General features: G+C 43.4%; 2 protein-coding genes across 3 annotated transcripts; both read left to right on the top strand.

Annotated features, from left to right (window-relative positions):
- Positions 1-1,035: 1,035 nt before the first annotated feature.
- LOC139567501 (N-acetyllactosaminide beta-1,3-N-acetylglucosaminyltransferase 2-like) lies at positions 1,036-15,827 on the top strand. Of its 2 annotated transcripts, none has more exons than XM_071388820.1 (3): positions 1,036-1,336; positions 11,132-11,270; positions 12,772-15,827. In XM_071388820.1, the coding sequence occupies exon 3, from the start codon at positions 12,796-12,798 to the stop codon at positions 13,999-14,001; it is 1,206 nt and encodes a 401-aa protein (XP_071244921.1). In that variant the 5' UTR covers positions 1,036-1,336; positions 11,132-11,270; positions 12,772-12,795; the 3' UTR covers positions 14,002-15,827. The 2 variants fall into 2 exon arrangements, with proteins under 2 accessions (XP_071244921.1, XP_071244922.1); XM_071388821.1 differs by lacking the exon at positions 1,036-1,336 and adding an exon at positions 10,418-10,611.
- Positions 15,828-16,276: 449 nt separating this feature from the next.
- Positions 16,277-26,444, top strand: LOC139544186 (uncharacterized). Its single transcript, XM_071351010.1, has 9 exons — positions 16,277-16,484; positions 16,610-16,646; positions 16,798-18,015; positions 18,091-18,132; positions 18,275-18,375; positions 24,527-24,588; positions 24,790-24,956; positions 25,225-25,452; positions 25,719-26,444. Exons 1-9 carry the CDS (start codon positions 16,398-16,400, stop codon positions 26,126-26,128), a joined length of 2,352 nt encoding a protein of 783 aa, XP_071207111.1. The 5' UTR covers positions 16,277-16,397; the 3' UTR covers positions 26,129-26,444.
- The last annotated feature ends 257 nt before the right edge of the window (positions 26,445-26,701 follow it).

Below are 26,701 nucleotides of genomic sequence, written 5' to 3'. Positions count from 1 at the left end.
ACATAATTATGGAGTCCACATATGAACTTGGGACCGCAAGCTCATAAAATAGATGGTAATCACAGTAGAGCTTTTGGTTCTGTAAAGGCAAGACAGAAACGAAGGTTGACGTTTATTGTCATGAATCTTGCTCTGGAGGCAGAACTGAACGAATTCTACCAGCTGCAAAGTACAAATTGGATAAGTGGGTTCGCCAATTAATATTTTTTGCAATATCTTTTTTTTAAATGGAGAAAAAAATTAAGAGTGCAGATTATTGTATGGCACAACATACACACGTTTTTGAGAAAGATAATTAGAAAAATAAAATGTTGAGGAAATGTATTTATTGGTTTCTTTTCATTTTGATAAGTGTTGAAAATTTAATGAATTGAAGGTTATTTGTTGATGTGAAAATTGGGGTGGGGTCAAGAGAAATTATTGTAAAAAATGTAATCCCTAGAAATTCTGGTGGAAAAAATGGTGTCCTCGCTGAAAAAGTTTGAATAACACTGCATTAGGGTTATCGGTGTGGTTAAGGTTAGGTTAAAAATCCAATTGTATGATTTTGTGGCTGTGACAGCTATAGTAACCACTCTGCAGAGCTGCCCCCAGGGCAAGATTCGTGACAATAAATGCCAACCTTCGACAGAAACACTGTAATAACTGAGTTGACTGGGGGAGGGTGATATGAAGATGTCATTGTCAGTAAACCTCAATTACAAACAACATTAAGTGAAAACATATGTGAAGCCAGGTATCCTATGCATTCAGCTGAATTCGCTCATTTAATTCTGTCTCTGTACACTTGTATAGGGAGGAAAATGAAAGTTCTCTACCTTGGTTTTATAATATGAGATGTCTAATCACATGGTCTCCCAAAATATTCAGTAAAGTATATCCCCTAAGTTAATATCAAAGGCCTACATCACATAATTCAAGGAGGAGTCGTGCCCCTCAAACGTTACCCAGAAAAAAATACGAATATTATTTTTTCTCCCAATGATCTGAACGCCGGCTGAAATGTTCCTCTTCCTGAAAATGCGGAAGGTGTGAGTAGAAGTCAAGATCAGAGAGGAACACAGACACAGAGCGTTACTAAGGCGTATTCTTTCTCTCTCTTTTTGGCAAGGCATTGACTTTCACCTTGCACAGGACTTCTACTATGATCTATGAAATATTATTAAACTAACATGGATTGCTTATAGTGAGCATAGGCGCCTCACTCTAAAGTTACGCTTCTTGTAACTATTTGCGGAAAAAGGATCATATTCATATAGACTCGTTTTGTAGGCTACACTATAGGCTTTGCGCCAAGATGTGGTGGACTCCTTTGAATGGAAACTTTGCTATTCAGGTAAAGTATAGCAACCAGGTTTAGAGAATACATGCTGTTTACCATTTTGGTTAGCACATTATAACTTAGAAGACCATTCATTGCGTTTGAGTCCTGGGGCTATAGCAGAAATTATATTATATTCTAACATTGCAACGCCACCATAGCTACGTATGCCAGATAGAAAAACATATGAATGTTATTAATTTTGCTTCCATCACTTTTGCTCCAATAAATACTAGTATTTGATCAATGTTAGATTATATAATAATGAATCATCATTACTTTAACCATGAATAAAACACTGTTTCTAGAGGAAAATATGACAGTGACTTAGTTAATCACCTGTAATGAACATAGTAACTGTTGATAATAACTTCATAATGGGTCGTTCCATGTCATTTCATCAAGCCATGACATCCACTATCTCAAATTGTTTCTGTAGTTAGAAACAGATAAGATTCCTGCAACATTATTTTCTTGAAATATAGTTTGATCTCTGAGAAATTAAGCTAATTAATTGAACCCAAATGGGCCCTTTTAATTCATGGGATTCATATAATATTCGAAATTATAATAGCTTACATTTGAAAACAGTTAGTATTTGAAACAGTGGTCAACAAAAACAAAGCATTGGTTGCTGTCATACCTTGTCAACAGACTGTTTACTGGGTAAGGAAATCAATGTCCTTTTGTAAATTGGGTAAATTCCAAACCAAGTTTTATTAGTCACATGCGCCGAATACAACAGGTGTAGACCTTACAGTGAAATGCTTACTTACGAGCCCCTAACCAACAATGCAGTTAAAAAAAATATGGATAAGAATAAGAAATAAAAGTAACAAGTAATTAAAGAGCAGCAGTGAAAAAACAATAGCGAGACTATATACAGGGGAGTACCGGTACAGAGTCAATGTGCAGGGGCACTGGTTAGTTGAGGTACATGTAGGTATATGTACGTATATGTACATGTAGGTAGAGTTATTAAAGTGACTATGCATAGATGATAACAACAGAGAGTAGCAGCGATGTAAAAGAGGGGGGGAAATGCAAATAGTCTGGGTAGCCATTTGATTAGGTGTTCAGGAGTCTTATGGCTTGGGGGTAGAAGCTGTTTAGAAGCCTCTTGAACCTTGCCGTGCGGTAGCAGAGAGAACAGGACGTGTACTGCGTACTAGGGTGGCTGGAGTCTTTGACAATTTTTAGGGCCTTCCTCTGACACCGCCTGGTATAGAGGTCCTGGATGGCAGGAAGCTTGGCCCCAGTGATGTACTGGACCATTCGCACTACCCTCTGTAGTGCCTTGCCGTCAGAGGCTGAGCAGTTGCCATACCAGGCAGTGATGCAACCAGTCAGGATGCTCTCGATGGTGCAGCTGTAGAACATGTTGAGGATCTGAGGACCCATGCCAAATCTTTTCAGTCTCCTGAGGGGGAATAGGTTTTGTCGTGCCCTCTTCACGACTGTCTTGGTGTGCTTGGACAATGTTAGTTTGTTGGTGATGTGGACACCAAGGAACTTGAAGCTCTCAACCTGCTCCACTGCAGCCCTGTCGATGAGAATGGGGGCGTGCTCGGTCCTCTTTTTCCTGTAGTCCACAATCATCTACATTGTCTTGATCACGTTGAGGGAGAGGTTGTTGTCCTGGCACCACACTCCTCCCTATTTTTTATTTTATCTAACCTTTATTTAACTAGGCAAGTCAGATAAGACTTGCGGGGGCAAGAACAAATTATTATTTACAATGACGGCCTAGGAAAAGTAGGTTAACTGCCTTGTTCAGGGGCAGAATTACATATTTTTAACATTGTCAGCTCGGGATTCGATCTAGCAACCTTTCGGTTACTGGCCCAACGCTCTAACCACTAGGCTACCTGCCGCCCCTATAGGCTGTCTCGTTGTTGTCGGTGATCAGGCCTACCACTGTTGTGTCATCTGCAAACTTAATGATGGTGTTGGAGTCGTGCCTGGCCGTGCAGTCATGAGTGAACAGGGAGTACAGGAGAGGACTGAGAATGCACCCCTGAGGGGCCCCTGTGTTGAGGATCAGTGTGGCGGATGTGTTGTTACCTACCCTTACCACCTGGGGGTGGCCTGTCAGGAAGTCCAGGATCCAGTTGCAGTGGGAGGTGTTTAGTCCCACGGTCCTTAGATTATTGATGAGCTTTGAGGGCACTATGGTGTTGAATGCTGAGCTGTAGTCAATGAATAGCATTCTCACATAGGTGTTCCTTTTGTCCAGGTGGGAAAGGGCAGTGTGGAGTGCAATAGAGATTGCATCATCTGTGGATCTGTTGGTGCAGTATGCAAATTGGAGTGGGTCTAGGGTTTCTGGGATAATGGTGTTGATGTGAGCCATGACCAGCCTTTCAAAGCACTTCATGGCTATAGACGTGAGTGCTACGGGTCGGTAGTCATTTAGGCAGGTTACCTTAGTGTTCTTGAGCACAGGCACTATGGTGGTCTGCTTGAAACATGTTGGTATTACAGACTCGGAGAGGTTGAAAATATCAGTGAAGACACTTGCCAGTTGGTCAGCGCATGCTTGCAGTACACGTCCTGGTAATCCGTCTGGCCCTGCGGCCTTGTGAATGTTGACCTATTTAAAGGTCTTACTTACATCGGCTATGGAGAGCGTGATCACACAGTCTTCTGGAACAGCTGGTGCTCTTATGCATGTTTCAGTGTTATTTTCCTCGAAGCAAGCATAGAAGTAGTTTAGCTCGTCTGGGGGGCTCGTGTCACTGGGAAGCTCTCGGCTGTGCTTCCCTTTGTAGTCTGTAATGGTTTGCAAGTGCTGCCACATCCGACGAGTGTCGGAGCTGGTGTAGTACGATTCGATCTTAGTCTTGTATTGACGCTTAGCCTTTTTGATGGTTCGTCGGAGGGCAAAGCGGGATTTCTTATAAGCTTCCGGGTTAGAGTCCCGCTCCTTGAAAGTGGCAGCTCTAGCCTTTAGCTCAGTGCGAATTATCCCTTTAACATTGCGGGGGGGGGGGTTCTTCAAACTTTGTTCACCTAATAGCAAGAACAGCACCATCTAGTGGTCAGAACCTGGTAATATCAGGATGTAGGATGGGACATAAACAACTTCAATGACTAATTTATCAGTACAGGGAAAGAAACATCACCATAATAATTGTCAGACACATAGAACAGATACTATATAGTCGTTGTTGCGGTGGGATTGGTGTGGGGTGTGGGGGTCCGAGGGTGGCTTTTGACTATTCCCCTGGATGGTGTCGAAATCCACTTCCTTTTTGTGGTGGTACGACCCAAATCTAACCACATACGCTATTGAAACTGTAAAAGCCAATTAGAGAGCTGTTAAAACAATAACATGAGGCACGTACAGTACATATACATTTCAATTAAGACATCTAAGCCTTTAAAGTGTACATAACATTGCGAACACCTGCTCTTTCCATGACGTAGACTGACCAGGTGAATCCAGGTGGAAGAAAGATATGGTCACTTATTGATGTCACTTTTTAAATCCACTTCAGTCAGTGTACAGTGCATTCGGAAAGTATCTATAAAGTACTTTTCCCACGTTTTGTTACGTTACAGCCTTATTTGAAAATTGATTCAATAAAAATGTTTCCTCATCAATCTACAAACAATACCCCATAATGACAAAGCGAAAATAAAAAACAGAAATGACTTATTTACATATGTATTCAGACCCTTTGCTATGAGGCTCGAAATTGAGCTCAGGTGCATACAACTTGATTGGAGTCCACCTGTGGTAAATTCAATTGATTGGACATGATTTGGAAAGGCACATACCTGTGTATAACGTCCCACAGTTGACAGTGCAGAGCAAAAACCAAGCCATGAGGTTGAAGGAATTGTCCGTAGAGCTCCGAGACAGGATTGTGTCGAGGCACAGATCTGGGGAGGGGTACTGAAAAATTGAAGGTCCCCAAGAACACACTGGACTCCATCATTCTAAAATGGAATACGTTTGGAACCACCAAGACCCTTCCTAGAGCTAGCCAGCCGGCCAAACTGAGCAATCGGGGGAGAAGGGCCTTGGTCAGGGAGGTGACTGGTCACTCAGACAGAGCTCCAAAGTTCCTCTGTGGAGATGGGAGAACCTTCCAGAAGAACAACCATCTTTGCAATCAGGCCTTTATGGTAGAGTGGCCAGACGGGAGCCACTCCTCAGTAAAAGGCACAAAACAACCCGCTTGGAGTTGACCAAAAGGCACCTAAAGACTCTCAGACCATGAGAAAGAAGATTATCTGGTGTGATGAAACCAAGATTGAACTCTTTGGCCTGAATGCCAAGCGTCACGTCTGGAGGAAACCTCGCACCATCCCTAGGGTGAAGCATGGTGGTGGCAGGATCATCTTGTGGGGATGTTTTTCAGCGGCAGGGACTGGGAGACTAGTCGGGATCGAGGGAAGCTGAATGGAGCAAAGTACAGAGAGATCCTTGATGAAAAGTCCTGAGCACTCTGGAGCAGGTTAAGAGTGGGGCGAAGTTTCACCTTCCAACAGGACGACGACCCTAAGCACACAGCCCAGACAATGCAGCAGTGGCTTCGGGATAAGTCTCTGAATGTCCTTGAGTGGCCCAGCCAGAGCCCAGACTTGAACCAGATAAAATATCTCTGGAGAGACCTGAAAATAGCTGTGCAGCGATGCTCCCCATTCGACCTGATAGAGCTTAAGAGGATGTGCAGAGAAGAATGGGAGAAACTTCCCAAATACAGGTGTGCCCAGCTTGTAGCGTCATACCCAAGAAGACTCAAGGCTGTAATCGCCGCCAAAGGTGCTTCAACAAAGTACTGAGTAAAGGGTCTGAATACTTATGTAAATGTGTTATTTCCGTTTTTTATTTTGAATGAATTTGCAAAAACGTATAAAAACCTGTTTTTTCTTTGTCATTATGGGGTATTGTGTGTAGATTGCAAAAAAAAATGTAATCAATTTTAGAACAAGGCTGTAATGTATCAAATGCACTGGAGATGAAGGGGAAAAACAGGTTAAAGAAGGATTTTTAAGCCTAGAGACAATTGAGACATGGATTGTGTATGTGTACCATTCAGGGGGTGAATGGGCAAGACAAAAGATTTAAGTGCCTTTGAAGAGGGTATGGTAGTGGGTGTCAGGCGCACCCGTTTGTGTCGAGAACTGGAACACTCCTGGGGGTTTCACACTCAACAGTTTCCTGTGTGTATCAAGAATGGTCCACCACCTAAGGACATCTAGCCAACTTGACACAACTGTGGGAAGCATTGGAGTCAACATGGGCAAGCGTCCCTGTGGAATGCTTTCAACACCTTGTCGAGCTGTTCTGAGGGCAAAAGGGGGTGCAACTCAATATTAGGAAGGTGTTCCTAATGTTTTGTACACTCAGTGTGTGACCAGTATAGTCTACATAATAGGGTCTCAGTCTGTGTTTTCATTGAGTACCTGATTCCTAGCGGTTGCTCATCTAATAGCATTAGGAGGACGGGGAGAGAGAGGCAGTCATTTCTGGAGATATGGAACACTAGGCAGAACCACTGACTTAAACAGGTTTTGGGGCCTAATGGATCCCAGGGGGAAATTCACCATAGCAACCAAATGGTTATGAAGGGATACTGTCAAAATCCTTTGTCTGTTGCGTATTCTTCACTGACAGGGTAAGTAATGGTTCAGAGGGAGACGTGTGGACATGTGCTGAGGAGGCCACACACACACACTGTACACTCCAACTGTACACTCCATCCATCTCAAACCTGTTGCTCCATATGTAGGCCTATGCCTATTAGTAAATCAATGTTTTCCTTTGTATTCACTGAGGGAACATTGAGAGGCACTCTATTCTCCATTATCTCCATTTATAACACCCCAGAGCCCACAAAAGAGACTCCTTGTGGGTGTCTTCAACCAGGCTAGCGCTCCATAATAACCATGAAAACACATGTATATTTCTTTGGTTGCTATGTATATTTCTCCCCTGTCATGCCTAATGTCCCTCGAGTTAACAGTTAGCATGCCCCTTTCCCCATTCACTTGTTGTCACTTTTACATCATTGGCTTACATCACTAGAGGTACATAGTAACCTTTGAAATGTATATAATTCACATGTAAACTCCCCCAACGTATTTATTTGGACAGTGAAGCTAAACTTAAAGTGCTGAACTTAAAATGTGGCTCTATACTCCAGCATTTTGGATTTGAAATCAAATGTTCTAAATGAGGCGACAGTACAGAACATCACCTTTTATCTGTTTTACCGTTTAGAAATTAAAGCACTTTATGTATCAGGCCCCCCATTGGGAATGTATCAGAAGTATTTGGACAAATTCACTTATAGTGTATTGGATTTAGTCAAATGTTTAGTATTTGCTCCCCTATTCATAGCAGGAAATAACTACATAAATACTACTACCACACTACATCAAGCATGTGACTCTACAAACTTGTTGATGGTAAGAGGTTAGCATGTTTTGGGGGCATGACCTTTGTGCTTCTGTAACTTTCTCTCTCATCATTATTCACGATACGCGATAATCCGTCATCATGGTAGCATCTACATTAATGTAGAAGTGTTCAGAAACATATTCTATTCTTATTTAGAATTAAAGTGACTCCAAAATGACACAATACATTATTTACCATTTATTTCTATTGGTCACAACATCATCTGAAACACACAAAAAACCTGGAAAATATATCCAACACGTTTGTAGAGTCACAAGCTTGATGTAGTGTGGTAGGATTTTGATTTGATTTATTAGGATTCCCACTAGCCGACACCAATGGCGACAGCTAGTCTTACTGGGGTCCAACATATAACACAAAAGACATTACAGACAAAAGACTTTACAATTTACATACAGTGGGGCAAAAAAGTATTTAGTCAGCCACCAATTGTGCAAGTTCTCCCACTTAAAAAGATGAGAGAGGCCTGTAATTTTCCTCATAGGTACACTTCAACTATGACAGACAAAATGAGAAGAAAAAATCCAGAAAATCACATTGTAGGATTTTTAATGAATTTATTTGCAAATTATGGTGGAAAATAAGTATTTGGTCACCTACAAACAAGCAAGATCTCTGGCTCTCACAGACCTGTAACTTCTTCTTTAAGAGGCCCCTCTGTCCTCCACTCATTACCTGTATTAATGGCACCTGTTTGAACTTGTTATCAGTATAAAAGACACCTGTCCACAACCTCAAACAGTCACACTCCAAACTCCACTATGGCCAAGACCAAAGAGCTGTCAAAGGACACCACTGTACACTGTACATTTAAAAACATTAACATGTCGTGTGTGTGTGTGCATCTATCAGTTACACATAAATGTCAGTACATACACACAACAAGTAGGTCACATGGTGGAGAGTCGTTGTGCCGTGAGGTGTTGCTTTATTTGTTTTTTGAAACAGGTTTGTTGTTCACTTGCGCAGTATAAGATGGAAGGGAGTTCCATGCACTCTGACTCTGAAATACTGTACGTTTCCTTGAATTTGTTCTGGACCTGGGGACTGTGAAAAGACCCCTGGTGGCATGTGTGGTGGGGTACGTGTGTGTCAGTGCTGTGTGTAAGTTGACTGTGCAAACAATTTGGAATTTCCAATTTCCAACACATTCATGTTTCTTATAAAAACAACAAGTGACGTAGTCAGTCTTTCCTCAACTCTTAGGAATATTGGTCCAAAATACTAACCTTTTGACTAAATGTTATACACTATAAGTGAATTTGTCCAAATACTTGACACCTTAAAATGTGTGGACTAGATACATAAAGTGCATTCATTTCTAAACGGTTTAACAGATACAGTGGGGAGAACAAGTATTTGATACACTGCCGATTTTGCAGGTTTTCCTACTTACAAAGCATGTAGAGGTCTGTACAACGACCGAAACACACAGCCAAGGCAACTAAGGAGTGGCTCCGTAAGAAGCATCTCAAGGTCCTGGAGTGGCCTAGCCAGTCTCCAGACCTGAACCCAATAGAACATTTTTGGAGGGAGCTGAAAGTCCGTATTGCCCAGCGACACCCCCGAAACCTGAAGGATCTGGAGAAGGTCTGTATGGAGGAGTGGGCCAAAATCCCTGCTGCAGTGTATGCAAACCTGGTCAAGAACTACAGGAAACGTATGATCTCTGTAATTGCAAACAAAGGTTTCTGTACCAAATATTAAGTTCTGCTTTTCTGATGTATCAAATACTTATGTCATGCAATAAAATGCAAATGAATTACTTAAAAATCATACAATGTGATTTTCTGGATTTTTGTTTTAGATTCCGTCTCTCACAGTTGAAGTGTACCTATGATAAAAATTACAGACCTCTACATGCTTTGTAAGTAGGAAAACCTGCAAAATCGGCAGTGTATCAAATACTTGTTCTCCCCACTGTATGTATAAAATATATCCTCAAACAAAAGGTGACATCCTGTAATGTTGCCTCATTTAAAATATCTCAATTCCAAAATGCTACAGTATAGATCCCAAGAAAATGTTTTACTTCACTGTCCAAATAAATACTTAGGGGGTGTATGTATTTCTACCCTAATGTCCTTCAAGTTATCACTTCTCACTTTCTTCTCAGTGGCCTCTTAAGTCCTATTGATACCACACTGTTGAGGCACCTGTGCTTCAGCAAACACGTTTGTCTGATGTTTAATTATGGGCCCCCACTCAAATACAGAACTTTATGTGTCTGTCTGTGTGGCCTCTCCGGCATGTGTCTCCCTCAACTATTACTTAAAGCTTAATGACTGACCATATGAAGTAAACTAATGATAGACTATGTAACTATTTAGTAGACTATGATGGGATCGTTTATTATTTTATGTTAAATAGGATTGACTTCATCAGTTTACTTCATTGAGTCCAATATCACTACTTAATGACAGTTACACATATAAAATATATATATATATATCAAATATAAAATGGCTGCAGTCAGTCAGTGAATGAAATGTCAGTGTTCCCACATCTACAGTATAGGCCTGCTACTCTCACCAACCGTGTTCAACAGTGACAAACTCTATCCATGGCTTGCATATACTACCGATGTGAGTGTTTGCGTAGTTGGATTGCGCAGAGGAAAAGTGGAACTTGCCGCACTCTGTACTGCTAAGCTGCATTCCAAATGGCACCCTGTTCCCTATATGGTCCACAACTTTTGACCAGGCCCCATAGAGCTCTGGTCAAAGTAGTACATTATATATGGAATAGGCTGGCGTTTGGGACGCACACTAGTCTGCTACTGCAAGTGAGTGGGGGAGTCATGTTCGTGGCTCGGCATTCAAGGCTCAACTTCTCTGCTTAGATTTGACAGCTTGTGAGTATCATGCTGCTGCCGAACACACACGCAGACACACACACACGCACACAGCAGAGCAATGTTTTGAATTACCGTAGCCTACCTCTCTGTCTAGTTTTGTTAAAGAGGTGCCATGCCGATCAGCAAACCGTCATTTCCTAAAAGGCTAAAGATTCCTCCGTCTACTTTCACAAGTAAGAACCTCTTGAGGTCAAAGGTACAGGATTCCATTGCTTTCAGTAGATGATCTACAGTGACGGTTCGAGTAGACGATCGACAGCAAACAGAAATAGTGACACCCAGATAGTTGTTGACGACAACAATACCTCTAGGAACTACAACACCACCTTGGTTGTAACCAGGTTCTTTGTTGGGATTTGTAGTTACTTGTGTGTAGGGCTTAGCTAAAGTAGGGAGTGTATAAGCATGTCTACTGCCCTATAATAACCCCTTGAGAAAAAGCCTGCCTTTCCTGAGGAAAAACAGCAGTGTTGTTGACATGTTGTGGGCTTGTGTGTTTTTTGTTGTTTGTATCCAGGTGGCTGCTGCAGGAACACCAGTCCTGTTCCAGTTCCCCTTTCTGGGCCCTTCTCCCATGCAGGAGACCCACATGGGCTAAGAAGGTCTGGGTCGGGACCACAGGAACAGCCTGACCAGTAATTTCCTGCTACTCACAGGTAATATGCTAGATATCATGTGATACAGCGGGAGGAACTAACAGTGGTTACAATGTCTCAGTGGGTTGGATCATGATGCTTGAAACACAAAGCTGTATGTTCACTCTCACTTTCAAATTGGAAATATATAAGGAGACGTGTTAAATGAAGTAATTACCATTGTTGTACTTTTTATTTACATTTACATTTAAGTCATTTAGCAGACGCTCTTATCCAGAGCGACTTACAAATTGGTGCATTCACCTTATGATATCCAGTGGAACAACCACTTTACAATAGTGCATCTAACTCTTTTAAGGGGGGGGGGGTTAGAAGGATTACTTTATCCTATCCTAGGTATTCCTTAAAGAGGTGGGGTTTCAGGTGTCTCCGGAAGGTGGTGATTGACTCCGCTGACCTGGCGTCGTGAGGGAGTTTGTTCCACCATTGGGGTGCCAGAGCAGCGAACAGTTTTGACTGGGCTGAGCGGGAACTGTACTTCCTCAGAGGTAGGGAGGCGAGCAGGCCAGAGGTGGATGAACGCAGTGCCCTTGTTTGGGTGTAGGGCCTGATCAGAGCCTGAAGGTACGGAGGTGCCGTTCCCCTCACAGCTCCGTAGGCAAGCACCATGGTCTTGTAACGGATGCGAGCTTCAACTGGAAGCCAGTGGAGAGAGCGGAGGAGCGGGGTGACGTGAGAGAACTTGGGAAAGTTGAACACCAGACGGGCTGCGGCATTCTGGATGAGTTGTAGGGGTTTAATGGCACAGGCAGGGAGCCCAGCCAACAGCGAGTTGCAGTAATCCAGACGGGAGATGACAAGTGCCTGGATTAGGACCTGCGCCGCTTCCTGCGTGAGGCAGGGTCGTACTCTGCGAATGTTGTAGAGATTTTTTATGATTAATCACAGCATTTGCTGCTTCTATCCGAGGCTCTGTTTGTTTTCTTAGAACAGTTTGACCCCATGTAGCAAATTTTACACTCGGTTAACATTGCACAACCATAGAGATTCCTTACATGCCAGTGCCCTTTTGTGTGGGGAGGCCAGTTTAGCCTGAGATTACACTGACACACTGACACCTGTAATTGGTGTCATGAGGAGAGTTGAGCATGATGATGCTAGTCTGGGCATTGTAAAAAGAGAGGGAGGAAGAGAAGGAAATAAAGAAGGGATAAAGAAAAGTGTGCACAACTCATTCCTCGAGGATTAGGGGATGAAAAGCGGGCTGGTATGCGGCTGCTGCTGGGTCCGGCTCGGACACAAACAACACACTGAACAAGAAGGCCCTCTAACCTGCTTTACCTTCAAACATTTCTCCTTAAGTCTACTGCCTCAAAACCGTAGGCCACCAGCTGTGGCCCACAACTACCTTTCACTATGTTTCTGAATGGGCCCATGCCGTCTAGGTTTGTTGTAAGTCTGCCGATCTCGTTATGGTCGCTTCATACTCTGTACGTTGTAAGTCTGTAACTTCTGGGTTTGGTCTCTTACTTCCTGTTTGTCTCTATCACTTCCTGTCCAGGTCCGGAGACTGCAGAGAGCCAAGATGCACGGCTGCCGGAAGAAAACCAGGGTGCTGTGTGTGATGATGATGCTCAACGTCTTCGTCTTCATCCTCGTGGGCGTGTCTCGGAACCTGGGCCAGGACAAGGGGGACCAGCGGAAGCTGCGCATTCCCTCCAAGAGGTTCTGGAGGAAGCAGATGACCAGCGAGATCTTTTGGAATAAGGAGCAGCAGAGGCTGGACTACATCTACAACCCCATCCTCATGCCGGGTTTGACCAATGACTCCCTCCTGGAGCTACCTGATTGGCTCAACGACACCAGGTCCCCGGACCCCTGCAAACCGGACTACAGCGTCACCACCCAGGTGAAGGACTACAACTCCCTGCCACCCCGCTTCCAGGACTTCCTGCTGCACATGCGCTGCCGCTCGTATCCGATGATCATGGACCAACCACGCGTGTGCGAGAGCAAACCCTACCTCCTGTTGGCTGTCAAGTCCCTGGCGCCTCACTTCGACCGGCGGCAGGCCATCCGGGAGTCGTGGGGGCGGGTGGGCGTTCTGGCCAATCGGACTGTAGCCACGGTCTTCCTCCTTGGCAATGCCTCGGCAGTCGACCACTTCCCCAACCTGTTTGGGATGCTCAGTCATGAGGCCAGACTTTACGGGGACCTCCTCCAGTGGGACTACCGAGACTCCTTCTTCAACCTCACCCTCAAAGAGGTGCTATTCCTGGACTGGTTCAGCCAGCGTTGCCCCGACGCCCGCTTTGTCTTCAAGGGGGATGACGACGTCTTCGTCAACACCTGGAGGATCTTAGACTTCCTCCACAATCTTCCAGAGATCAGGGCCAGGGATCTGTTCATAGGGGACGTAATCACCAACGCCGGCCCGCACCGGGACAAGAAGCTCAAGTACTTCATCCCAGAGAGTGTATTTATGGGGCCATACCCGCCTTACGCCGGGGGAGGAGGGTTCCTGTACTCTGGGGAACTGGCACTGCAGTTGCACAACATCTCCCAGCAGGTGGCACTGTATCCTATTGATGATGTCTACACAGGAATGTGTCTCCAGAAGCTGGGCTTGGTCCCGGAGAAGCACAAGGGCTTCAGGACGTTTGACATTGACGAGAAATACAGGGGCAACCCGTGCGCGTATAAGAGCTTAATGCTCGTGCACAGCAGGACACCGCAGGAGATGATCAAAATCTGGGCCTGGCTCAGCGATCCGGAATTGGACTGTCAGTGAGACATCTACATCATCCCATATTCCACCCTATTCCCTACACAGGGCACTATTTTTGACCAGAGACCTATGCACCCTGGTCTAAAGTAGTGTACTATATAGGGAATAGGGGTGCCATTTGGCATGCATCCAATGGGTCTTTGAGAAATTTGTTTGATGTGTTCTAAGGGAAATCCTCGAGGTTCGGTAGCAATGTTGCGTTCACGTGCTAGTCTGACTTGCTAACTAGTTGTAGTTATACACATGCCGCGTTCAACCAGTTAACAAGTCGAACATTTTTGAGTTTCCTAGTTCCGACAAGCACGTCACAAGTCAGTGTGTTCCAGCTTCAATAGAATCAGCTGATATATCCCAAGCATTCCAAAGTATTTTTTACATGAACAACCATTCATGTACACTTTCCAAGACAGTGTTCGGCAAATGTAGTATCATTAATATAAATGTACTACTACTGTATGTACTATACAGGCACTATTGCATGCGAGGTCCTTCATTTGCAAGAAATATAATTTGTCACAATAACAGTCATGTGAAAATCACCTACGATTTGGGGGGGGGGGGGGGGGTCCATATCACAAGAAAGTTCTCTACTGCTTAACCTGTTTTTCCAGATGGTTACACCATCAATGGATCTGACGTTCCTTTGCACTTGATTCTAGAAACAAACTATTTATGTTATTTGAAAGATTGCTGGTTTATTATAACTCTTAAAAGCTGGAAACCGTAGCGGTGAATCTACCACGCCCGTTTGTGCGATATTATAACAACAAAGAATTTACTTAAAACAACAAACATTGTTTTTTTGAACATCATTGAACATCATTACACACACGATAGGACAGCAGAGTATACTGAGTGTACAAAACATTAAGGACACCTTCCTAATATTGAGTTGGACCACCTTTTGCCCTCAGAACAGCTTCAATTCGCCGGGGGATGGACTCTACGAGGTGTTTAAAGTGTTCCACAGGGATGCTGGCCCATGTTGACGCCAATGCTTCCCACAGTTGTGTCAAGTTGGCTGGATGTCCTTTGGGTGGTGGAACATTCTTGATACACATAGGAAACTGTTGAGCGTGAAAAACCCAGCAGCGTTGCAGTTCTAGACACAAACGGGTGTGCCTGGCACTTACTACCATACCCAGTTCAAAGGCACTTCAATCTTTTGTTTTGCCCATTCGCCCTCTGAATGGGACACAAACAATCCATGTCTCAAGGCTTAAAAATCCTTCATTAACCTGTCTCGTCCCCTCCCCATCTATACTGATTGAAGTGGATTTAACGGGATCATAGCTTTCTCCTGGTCAGTCTGTGTCATGGAAAGAGTATGCATCCTTAATGTTTTGTACACTCGGCGTATGTAAAAATGTTTTACCACACTTATTGAGCTCCTCTTCTCCATTTCATAAACAAAACAAAAACTATAACAAATGTGCCTGGGGCGACCAGTGGCACCTTTGTGTAGATCTCAGCTTTAAATTCATGCTCTTTCTGTATACTCACAACAGAGGAGGCTGCTGAGGGGAGGACAGCTCAATAATAATTGCTGGAATGGAGCAAATGGGGTGGCATCAAACCATGTGTTTGATACCATTCCACTGATTCCACTCCAGCCATTACCAGGAGCCCGTCCTCCCCAATTAAGGTGCCACCAACCTCCTGTGACCCACAAGCCTATAATGGAATTAACTGAGTCTGTACTTCCAACTCCATTTTCTGCCCTATGTTTGTTTTGTTTTTATGTTTTCAGAAAGTGTCTTATGTGATGGATACCTGGAGTATTTTCATTTTTTATGACAGTGAATTAAAAAAACTATTCAAACATCAAACCTTGGAATCACTCTTGTGCTTCAAAGTTGATCTGAATCATAAAGCACTCACTAAAGATGCCATACCTTGATAAGCTTTGCTAAACTATTGCTCTACCTTTATCATCAATCAGCAGCATTAGGCTACTTAAAGTGTCCCAAAATAAGTATCTGTTCACTACTGTATACAAAACATCAAACGTTTAGAATAAACATCTTTACCATTAGATCATTAATAATTGATGGAATTGTCGTTCTTGTAAAATAGATTTGTATTTATAAAGTACTTGGTAAGATAAAAGTACAACATAATACTTGTTGCTTCTGAGATGTACAGCTGCAGAAGTCAAGTTATCTTACCTACAACAGTGTAGCAGTGACACCTAGTGGATACACCCCATATAGACCAGAAGCATCCGAATATCAAGGCGTGCTAATTAGCTAAATGGCAATATATTTCACCTGTTTACGTCCACTTTTAGCGGAAACGAAAAGAAACATCGCAGGAAATAATTGACAATAGCTGGGACAGTGTAGGAAGCCGACCTGCTTGCTAAATAGTGGAAAAAGTAAACACAACGTGACACAAAAATGTCACGAAATCATTCAAAGTTCATATTTGTACGTTCACTACTACTTGCCAATGGTTTATTTACCGCAAACTGCGACCTGTCCTGGGTAAGTAGATGACTGACTTCTATAAGCATTTTCCCTACATTTCGCTGGAGATTGTAGGTAGATTTCAAGTTGTTGACTAACATTCTTGGTTTAATGCTACCTCAACGTTTTTATTACGTCCTTAGATAAATAACTTTAGGAATGACGCTTACAACCCTCCCGGTAAGACAAATATTTATTATGTAGCCTTTGGGCCCTGTACTATGGTCTTTGTTTAATTCTCAAGTGTGTGTGTGTTGGGGGTGTTATGCCTATGACTGACATTTGGACATTACTGGATTGTCCTCTACACTCTCTGTCCACAACTTCTCAGATGACAGTCATGGTAATGTGGGCAACGCCTTCTTCGCGCTGCGAAGCTGCCACCAGGTGATGCGCGGCAAGAGCGGCGAGTTCTTCTCCCCAGACTACCTGTGCTCCAACCCACCTCTCTGGTGCAACTGGACCATCCAGGTAGACCCTGGTAAACGTGTGCTCCTCCACCTAGAGGACTTCACCCAGTCAGACGCATGCAGCGGGAAGCTGGACCAGATCCACCTGGACGAGCCCCTGGGGGTCGCGGGGGGTCACAGGATCCTGGAGAAGTGTTGGCGTGAGGCCAAGTACACATCCCTCTCCAACATCCTCCACGTGGTTCAGCTGATCAGAGGAAAACCCAGTCCACCCCACAGGGGCTTCTATGGGCGATACGAGGCGTTCGTACCGCCAGTCACGTACAATGCTTATGGTGATACCACCGAAGAAGACTGGAAGCTGATGACTGAACCAAAACTGATAGAACTGGAACCCTTTCCCTCTCTGGGAAGTTTCACCAAGTTTCTTCCCATGAAGAGGGGTGAACCTATGGAGGCCATTTTACTGGAGAGCCCCACCCCGCCAGCTCAGACCAACCCGGAGGTGGTGTTTGACTATTTTGACCAACTCACTTCCTCTTCTGTGTCCAATGAGCTTCCACCATGGGATGCAGAGGAGCAAATGGTCAGAGAGGGGCTCTTCAAGTCTTCTCCTGTTCAGAGAGAGGAGGAAGATTGGAACAGAGGAATCTCAGAGGGGACTAAAGCAGACGAGAGCCACCTGACAAAGGAAGACTGGAAAGTGGGTAACTTGAGTGGAGATGTGGTGGACCGTGAGTCCCATCTGCCCTTGACTCCCACTCCCCACATGGTGGTCACTCGTCATGGGACGTCAGGGAGGGATGCCACTCAGACCCACACAGCACACCTTGGAAGTGACGCCTCCACACACCAGCCCCTTGTTTTGAATCCCAAATCCTCGCCACGCACTCCGTCTGCTATGCGAAGGAACGTGGATGCTCAAACTACAGATTCCATTCCTCCTACAGAGTTTAACATTGTGTCACACACAACAGAGGTGGATGACCAAGGTGAGGAGTCTGGCAATGAGGAATTGCTGAAAATGACTCTGGGTGGGTCTACAGCATCCAGTGACACTCATACACCCACTGATACCCAGGATCCCTTCAACCATCTCCCAAACATGGTTGAACCGTTTTTCGACAGCAGAGATTATGGTAGGTAGTCAGCAATTTAATTTGCATACTTTGTTGTCTGGTTTATGAAAACTGTCTTGCATGTTTACTTTGCAGAGAAAGCCAGAAATCACACCGAAGTATCACACTTACCAGAAGGTGATTTCTTTTTTCTTTTCAAAAAGGTATTTTTAATATAATTCCAAGGCTATAACAAAAGTTAAGTCACTAGCCTTTGTACAATAGTTATAGAGCTGTGTATGAGTATTAAAGTAGATGCCTACCTTTTTGTATTTCTCAGACTACCTATTTGAAGTGGCTGTTGAAGTCAACTTCCTTGTGACGCCAGAGGAGAATTGGGACCATCTTGTGAGATCACTGTTGATCTCTGTGAAGTCTCTGGTGAGTTATCTCATGTACAATAGAGCCCGACAGTGGAGGTGTCATAATACCCATAAAACCTAGCAGTCAAACAAGGAAATGGGTCCAATTGTTTTTCCACCATGAATTTTTCCCATAGGAGATTTTAGAAACACTTAAAATAAGGACTGTCGTTTTGTCTTACCTTGGCGTGACATTTTGATATCCATGTAAATCTCTCTTAGACAAGGTGAGATATTCGGCTCTATTTACACTCAGATTAAAAAATTCTAATAAGCATCAAAGTAGACATCATGCAAAACTACAAATCCCTGTAAGCTCCTGCACGTCATCTCTAGCTGACACCTTTGCTAACAGGTATTGTATCAATTTAAAACTTGCACAAGACGGTTCCCAAAACTGTCTATTTTAAAGAAATGTAGCCAACATGAGAGGTAATACAGAGATTCTTACCTTTGCCTCGATTCGACAGTCTCATCCAGATCATGGCATTTGTTCTTTATGATGGCCACATTAGTAGCCAATTAGTATTTCAGTTTTTTTGGGGGGTAAATACAGGCGAATACAGTGCCTTTGGAAAGTGTTCAGACCCCTTGACTTTTTCCACATGTTAGGTTACAGCCTTATTCTAAAATTCTCATCAATCTACACACTACCCCATAATGACAAAGAAAAAACATGTTTTTAGAAATGTTTGCTATTTTGTAATTTGTTAAACATCACATTTACATAAGTATTCAGACCCTTTACTCAGTACTTTGTTGAAGCACCTTTGGCAGCAATTACAGCCTTGAGTCTTCTTGGGTATGACGCTACAAGCTTGGCACACCTGTATTTGGGGAGTTTCTCCCATGCTCTCAAGCTTTGTCAGGTTGTATGGGGAGTGTTGCTGCTCAGCTCTTTCCAGGTCTCTCCAGAGATGTTTGATCTGGTTCAAGTCCGGGCTCTGGCTGGGCCACTCAAGGACATGAAGACTTATCCCGAAGCCACTCCTGCGTTGCCTTGGCTATGTGCTTAGGGTTAATGTCCTGTTGGAAGGTGAACCTTCCCCCCAGTCAGGTCCTGAGCGTTCTGGAGCAGGTTTTCATCAAGGATCTCTCTGTACTTTGCACCGTTCATCTTTGCCTCGATCCTGACTAGTCTCCTAGTCACTGCCGCTGAAAAACACCCCCACAGCATGATGCTGCCACCACCATGCTTCACTGTAGGGATGGTGCCAGGTTTCCTCCAGACGTGATGCTTGGCATTCAGGCCACAAGGTTGAATCTTGGTTTCATCAGACCAGAGAATCTTGTTTCTCATGGTTTGAGAGTCCTTTAGGTGCCTTTTGGCAAGCTCCAAGCGGGCTGTGATGTGCCTTTTAATGAGGAGTGGCTTCTGTCTGGCCACTCTATCATTTAGGCCTGCTTGGTGGAGGGCTGCAGATTATGGTTGTCCTTCTGGATGGTTTTTCCATTGCCACAGAGGAGCTTTCTGAGTGACCATCAGGTTCTTGGTCACCTCCCTGACCAAGGCCCCCCCGATTGCTCAGTTTGGCCGGGCGGCTAGCTCTAGAAAGGGTCTTGGTGGTTCCAAACTTCTTCCATTTTAGAATGATGGAGTCCAGTGTGTTCTTGGGGACCTTCATTGCTGCAGACATGTTTTGGTACCCTTCCCCAGATCAGTGCCTCGACACTATCCTGTCTCAGAGCTCTACGGACAATTCCTTAGACCTCATGGCTTGTTTTTTTGCTCTGACATGCACTGTAAACTGTAGGACCTTATATAGTCAGGTGTGTGTGTGTGCTTTTCCAAATCATGTCCAATCAATTGAATTTACCACAGGTGGACTCCAATTTAAGTTGTAAAAACAACTCAAGGATGATCAATGTAAAACAGGATGCACCTGTGCTTAATTTCGAGTCTCATAGCAAAGGGTCTGAATACTTATGTAAATAAGGTATTTGTTATTTTTTTTAGAAATTTGCAAATGTTCATAAATCTGTTCTCTTTGTTATTGTGTAGATTGCTGAGAATTTTTATTTATTCAATTTTAGAATAAGGCTGGATTGTAACAAAATGTCAAGGGGTCTGAATACTTTCCAAAGGCACTGTCCTAAGTCACCTTGTCCTAGAGAGATTTACACGGTTATCAAAACGCCACGCCAGGGTAAGCCTAAAGGCCCCTGTGGGGGAAATTAATGATGGGGAAACATTTGGAAACATTTCCCTGTTTGACCTCTAGGCTTTATGGGATTTATGACCGGCTGTGGTTCTCTAACTTTCTTCATAAATGAATGTCATCTTACAGTGCGTTCAGAAGGTATTCATACCCCTTGACCTTTTCACCATTTTGTTACAGCCTGAATTCAAAATTGATTAAATATACATTTTTCCCTCACCCATCTACACACTACCCCGTAATGACAAAGTGAAAATATCTAATTTACAGTTGAAGTCATAAGTTTACATACACCTTAGCTAAATACATTTAAACTCAGTTTTTCACAATCCTGACATTTAATCCTAGTTAACAATTCCATGTCTTAGGTCAGTTAGGATCACCACTTTATTTTAAGAATCGGAAAAGTCTGAATAATAGAATGTTTTATTCTTTTCATCATGTTCCCAGTGGGTCAGAAGTTTACATATACTCAATTAGTATTTGGTAGCATTGCCTTTAAATTGTTTAACTTGGGTCAAATGTTTCGGGTAGCCTTCCACAAGCTTCTGAATTTTGGCACATTCCTCCTGACAGAGCTGGTGTAACTGAGTCAGGTTTGTAGGCCGCCTTGCTCGCACACGCTTTTTCAGTTCTGCCCACACATTTTCTATAGGATTGAGGTCAGGGCTTTGTGATGGCCACTCCAATACTTTGACTTTGGAAGTATGCTTGTGGTCATTGTCCATTTGGAAAACCCATTTGCAACCAAGCTTTAACTTCCTGACTGATGTCTTGAGATGTTGCTTCAATATATCCACACAATTTTCCTACCTCATGATGCCATCTATTTTGTGAAGTGCACCAGTCCCTCCTGCAGCAAAGCACCCCCACAACATGATGCTGCCACCCCCGTGCTTCATGGTTGGGATGGTGTTCTTCGGCATGCAAGCCTCCCCCTTTTTACTCCAAACATAACGATGGTCATTATTGCCAAACAGTTATATTTTTGTTTCGTCAGACCAGAGGATATTTCTCCAAAAAGTACGATCTTTGTCCCAGTGTGCAGTTGCAAACCGTAGTCTGGCATTTTTGTGGTGGTTTTATAGCAGTGGCTTCTTCCTTGCTGAGAGGCCTTTCAGGTTGTCGATATAGGACTCGTTTTACTGTGGTTAGAGATACTTTTGTACCTGTTTCCTCCAGCATTTTCACAAGGTCCTTTGCTGTTCTGGGATTGATTTTCACATTTCGCACCAAGGTACGTTCATCTCTAGGAGACAGAATGCTTCTCCTTCCTGAGCGGTATGACGGCTGTGTGGTTCCATGGTGTTTATACTTGCATTTTCTTTAGATTTTCCCATGATGTCAAGCAAAGAGGCACTGAGTTTGAAGGTAGGCCTTGAAATACATCCACAGGTACACCTCCAATTGACTCAAATTATGTCAATTAGCCTATCAGAAGCTTCTACAGCATGACATAATTTTCTGGAATTTTCCAAGCTGTTTAAAGGCACAGTCAACCTAGTGTATGTAAACTTCTGACCAACTGGAATTGTGATACAGTGAAATAATCTGTCTGTAAACAATTGTTAGAAAATGTACTTGCGTCATGCACAAAGTAGATGTCCTAACCGACTTGCCAAAACTAGTTTGTTAACAAGAAATTTGTGAAGTGGTTGAAAAACTAGTTTGAATGACTCCAACCTAAGTGTATGTAAACTTCCAACTTTAACTGTACATGAGTATTCCCACACATGACTGGAGACTTTGTAGAAGCACCTTTGGCTGCAATTACAGCTCAGTCTTTCTGGGTAAGTCTCTAAGAGCTTTCCACACCATTTAAAAACACAACATTATTTTCAGGTCTTGCCATAGATTTTCAAGTAGGAAAGTTCAAATTTTAGTCAACTAATGCAGCCACTCAGGAACATTCACTGTCTTTTTGGTAAACAACTCATGTAGATTTGCCCTTTTTGGGTTATTGTCCTGCTGGAAGGTGAATTCTTCTCCCAGTGTCTGGTGGGAAAGACTGAACTAGGATTTTTATCCTGGAAAAACTCCCCTTAACGATCACAATAATTCCTATAACATTATGCAGCCACCACTATGCTTGAAAATATGGAGTGGTACTGTGTTGTATGGAATTTGCCCCAAACACACAACTTTGAATTCAGGACAAAAAGTTGAATGCTTTTTTGCACTATTACTTTAGTGCCTTGTTGCAAATAGGAAGTATTGTTTTATTCTGTGCAGGCTTCCTTTTCACTCTGTTAGTATTGTGTAGTAACTATACTGAACAAAAATATAAACGCAACATGTAAAGTGTTGGTTTCATGAGCTGAAATAAAGCTGAAGAGTTCCATATGCACAAAAAGCTTATTTCTCTCAAATGTTGTGCACAAATTTGTTTACATCCCTGTTGGTGAGCATTTTTCCTTTGCCAAGATACACCACACCTGTCAGGTGGATGGATTATCAAGAAGCTGATTTAAACAGCATGATCATTACACAGTTGCACCTTGTGCTGGGGACAATAAAAGGCCACTCTAAAATGTGCAGTTGTCACACAATACCACAGAGGTCTCAAGTTTTGAAGGAGAGTGTCCACCAGAGCTGTTGCCTGAGAATTGAATGTTAATTTCTTTTACCATACAATGTCATTTTAGAGAATTTGGCAGTAACCCCAACAGGCCTCACAACCGCAGACCACGTGTAACCATTCCAGTCCAGGACCTCCACATCCGGCTTCTTCACCTGCGGGATTTTCTGAGACCAGTCATCTGGACAGTGAATGAAACTGGGTTTGCACAACCAATATTTGTTGTGGGGGAAGCTCAGCAGCATGCTCGTTTCCTCACCAGAGTCTTGACCTGACTGCAATTTGGCGTCATAAGTGGCTTCAGTAGGTAAATGCTCACCTTCAATGTCCATTGACATGCTGAAGAAGTGTGCTCTTCACAGGTGAATCCCAGTTTTGAACTGTACTGGGCAGATGGCAGAGAGTGTATGGTGTCGGGGAGTGGTTTGCTACGGACAACAAACGCAACTGCTTTTTATCGATGACAATTTGAATGCGCAGAGATACCGTGACGAGATCTTGATGCCCATTGTCGTGCCATTCATCTGCGGCCATCACGTTTCAGCATAATGCACAGCCCCATGTCACAAGTATCTGTACAGAATTCCTGGAAGCTGAAAATTGCCCAGGTCTTCCATGGCCTGCATACTCACCAGACGTGTCACCCGTTGAGCATGTTTGGGATGCTCTGGATCGACGTGTACGACAGCGTGTTCCAGTTCCCCTAGCGACTTTGCACAGCCATTGGAAGAGCGGGACACATTCCACAGGTCACAATCAACAGCCTGATCAACTCTACGCGAATGAGATGTCTCGCTGCACGAGGCAAATGGTCACACCAGATACTGACTGGTTTTCTAATCCACTCCCCTACCTTTTTAAGGTATCTGTGACCAACAGATGCATATCTGTATTCCCAGTCCATGTAGAAGGGCCTAATGAATTTATTTCATCTGACTGATTTCCATATGAATTAACTCAGTAAAATCTTTGAAATTGTTGCGTTTTTATATTTTTTGGTCAGTATACAATGTTGATCCATCCTGTTTTCTCCTATTACAGCCATTAAAGTCTAACGGTTTTAACGTCACATTGGCCTCATGGTGAAATCCCTGAATGGTTAACTTCCTCTCCGGCCACTGAGTTAGGAAGGACTCCTGTGTCTTTCTAGTGACTGTATTGTTACACCATCCAAAGTGTAATTTAGTCACTTCTCCATGCTCAAAGGGATATTACTTTTTATTTTATTTGTAGGTGCTGTTCTTTGTGAAAAACAAACCCATTCCACTTTGACATTATGGGTTATTGTGTGTAGGCCAGTGATGACAAAAAAGTCTAAATTGAATCCATTTTAAGCTAAGGCTTTAACAAATCAAAATGTGTAAAGACTGTATATGGCTTTTGGTCAATATTTACTGTGACTGGACTGGTGCAATTATTAATTTGTTTTTCAGGTTAATGAGCAGTTGGAAATTGTCCACAAACCCAAAACCCTATCCTCCAAAAGAATAAAAAGGTTGGTTTACTACATTTTGTAACCAAGAGCTCCAAATGCCTTTCTTGACTGCAAACAAATACTTGTATTTTTACTGCATAAAAATGGGTTGTTGGCAGTTGATTGATAAAAATACGAAAAACTTTTGCTGAATTTTGCTGAAATACAACTGATGGATTGAATGCCTTTTTTAACAGTTTTTTTGCTTTGTTGTATCAACAGGTTGAGTGCAGGAGTGCTTTATATCCTCTGGCTGCATATTGGGGGTGGGCCAGAAGGGGTGAAGATTCACAGGACCCTGCACCCGGCCCTGCAGGAGCTGTTGGAGATGGTGGTTAGCCCCAGGGACAGCTCAACACAGGGTGTCATCGTCTCTGTATCCACCGCTGGTAGGTCTCAAAGTTTCCTACAAACAAATATAAATCTGTAGCTTATTTTGCACTGTACTCTGATCTTTACAAATGGCACTAAAGGTTACTGCAGATGTTTAAGATATTGTGTTGTATAGATATAGTATAGCTTGCAACTAGGTGTCTTGGGGCTCAATGAGGTGAGAAATGTATTTGTTTGACTTTAAATCATTTGATTTGAAGTGATTTGTTTTCATATTTAATAACTCCATTAATCAACGTTACTTATGCACCCTTTGTCTCTCAGATGTGAATGAGTGTGTGACTCAGCTGGTGCTGTGTGACATCAACGCTGAGTGTGTGAACCGCTTTGGTTCCTACTCATGCCGATGCCACTCCGGGTTCAAGGATATGTCTAGGCTGGGCTCAGGTGGAACCATTTGCGTGGACACCAAGGCCGCTGATACGGACCGGCACAACGAGTCGACGATTACGGTGGATCAGCATAGTCCTGAGCAGCAGCAGCGTAACACTGGTACTCCATAGATTTTGGTAGAATTATTGTTCTCTGAAGTACAAGGAAAACATACAGTATGACATTGGTTAGTTAAAAATCAGTGGCACTGAAGTTGATAAGTTAGACCACCACCCTAATATTCCCGATTTAACCCCTGAAAATGGGTTCGTTAGGTAACAGAATGTGTAACCCTAACAGAATGTTAGACAAAGGTGCATGGTTATGAAGGTGACTGGACTAGGTAAATTGTGTACATCTAATCCTTGCCTAACCTTTGACCTTAGGCTGTACTTCAGTGTGGTCCAGCGGGATGGTCAAAGGCATCTACGTGGTGTGCTTCCTGCTCAGCTTCCTCATCCTGCTGCTCCTCGGTACCGTGGGCGTGCTGTATCACCGCCACCACCGGGGGGCCTTCCTGGTCCACTGTCGGAGCAGCAGCCACGGGAGCGTCCCCCCCATCCCCCCTCCTGACTACAAAAACGACGGCAACGACAACACTTCCATCCGCACCAACTCGGAGCTGCCCCCTCCGCTCCCACCCATACGGCGCCCTAAGGAGGGCTGGGCTCGCCCTAAGGAAGGCTGGGCTCACCCCAAGGACTGCTGCCCCTCGGTGGACCTGCCCCTGCTGCGCTTCAGCCCCCTGCTGCCTCTTGATGGGTACATGGAGCCAGGGGAGGGTGTCAAGCTTTGAAGAGAAGATTGCTCTGTGGTTGTCCTGAATGTGCAATGAGAGCATTGAGACCCCGTTCTGGGCAGGTTGACTTCACTGTTTCCTAAGTTCATTATTTTTCTGTTTATCTTTGCCTTTTCTCTATTTTGATGAAATATCTTGACTGTTATTACTTTTTGTATTACATTGTCTTTGTGTGTAGTTTTGATGTGCTACTTGATATATTCTTTGGATCATTGTATATAGTATATTTAACAGAGTAACTTCAATTAAATAAATGTTAACTTGGCTCTACATTGAATATATATTAAAAAAAAGATTTTTTTAAATATTGAAATGGGAAAGTACAATTTCTATAACAAAGTAGGCTTCTTTGTTTTATATGCAGGCATATCTGCTGTTTTGGCATTATGCCTCAAAATACAATGGATTTACTTGAGGGGAAAAGGCCACAGAAAACGGACCTTAAATAAAAATACCGATGTCACAGCGCTATTACGCGATGTTGTGCTTTTCCCACAAGGTGGCAGCGCGTGCTAGGAAGTGTCTCTGAAAAGCTTCGTTTTCGACTGGGTAAATACTAAGTTTGTTTTG

This window comes from Salvelinus alpinus, chromosome 2 (assembly GCF_045679555.1).
Source record: "Salvelinus alpinus chromosome 2, SLU_Salpinus.1, whole genome shotgun sequence".
Taxonomy (NCBI): Eukaryota; Metazoa; Chordata; class Actinopteri; order Salmoniformes; family Salmonidae; genus Salvelinus; species Salvelinus alpinus.
Note: the sequence above shows the minus strand (reverse complement) of the source record. Positions and strands in the feature narration are given on the sequence as shown.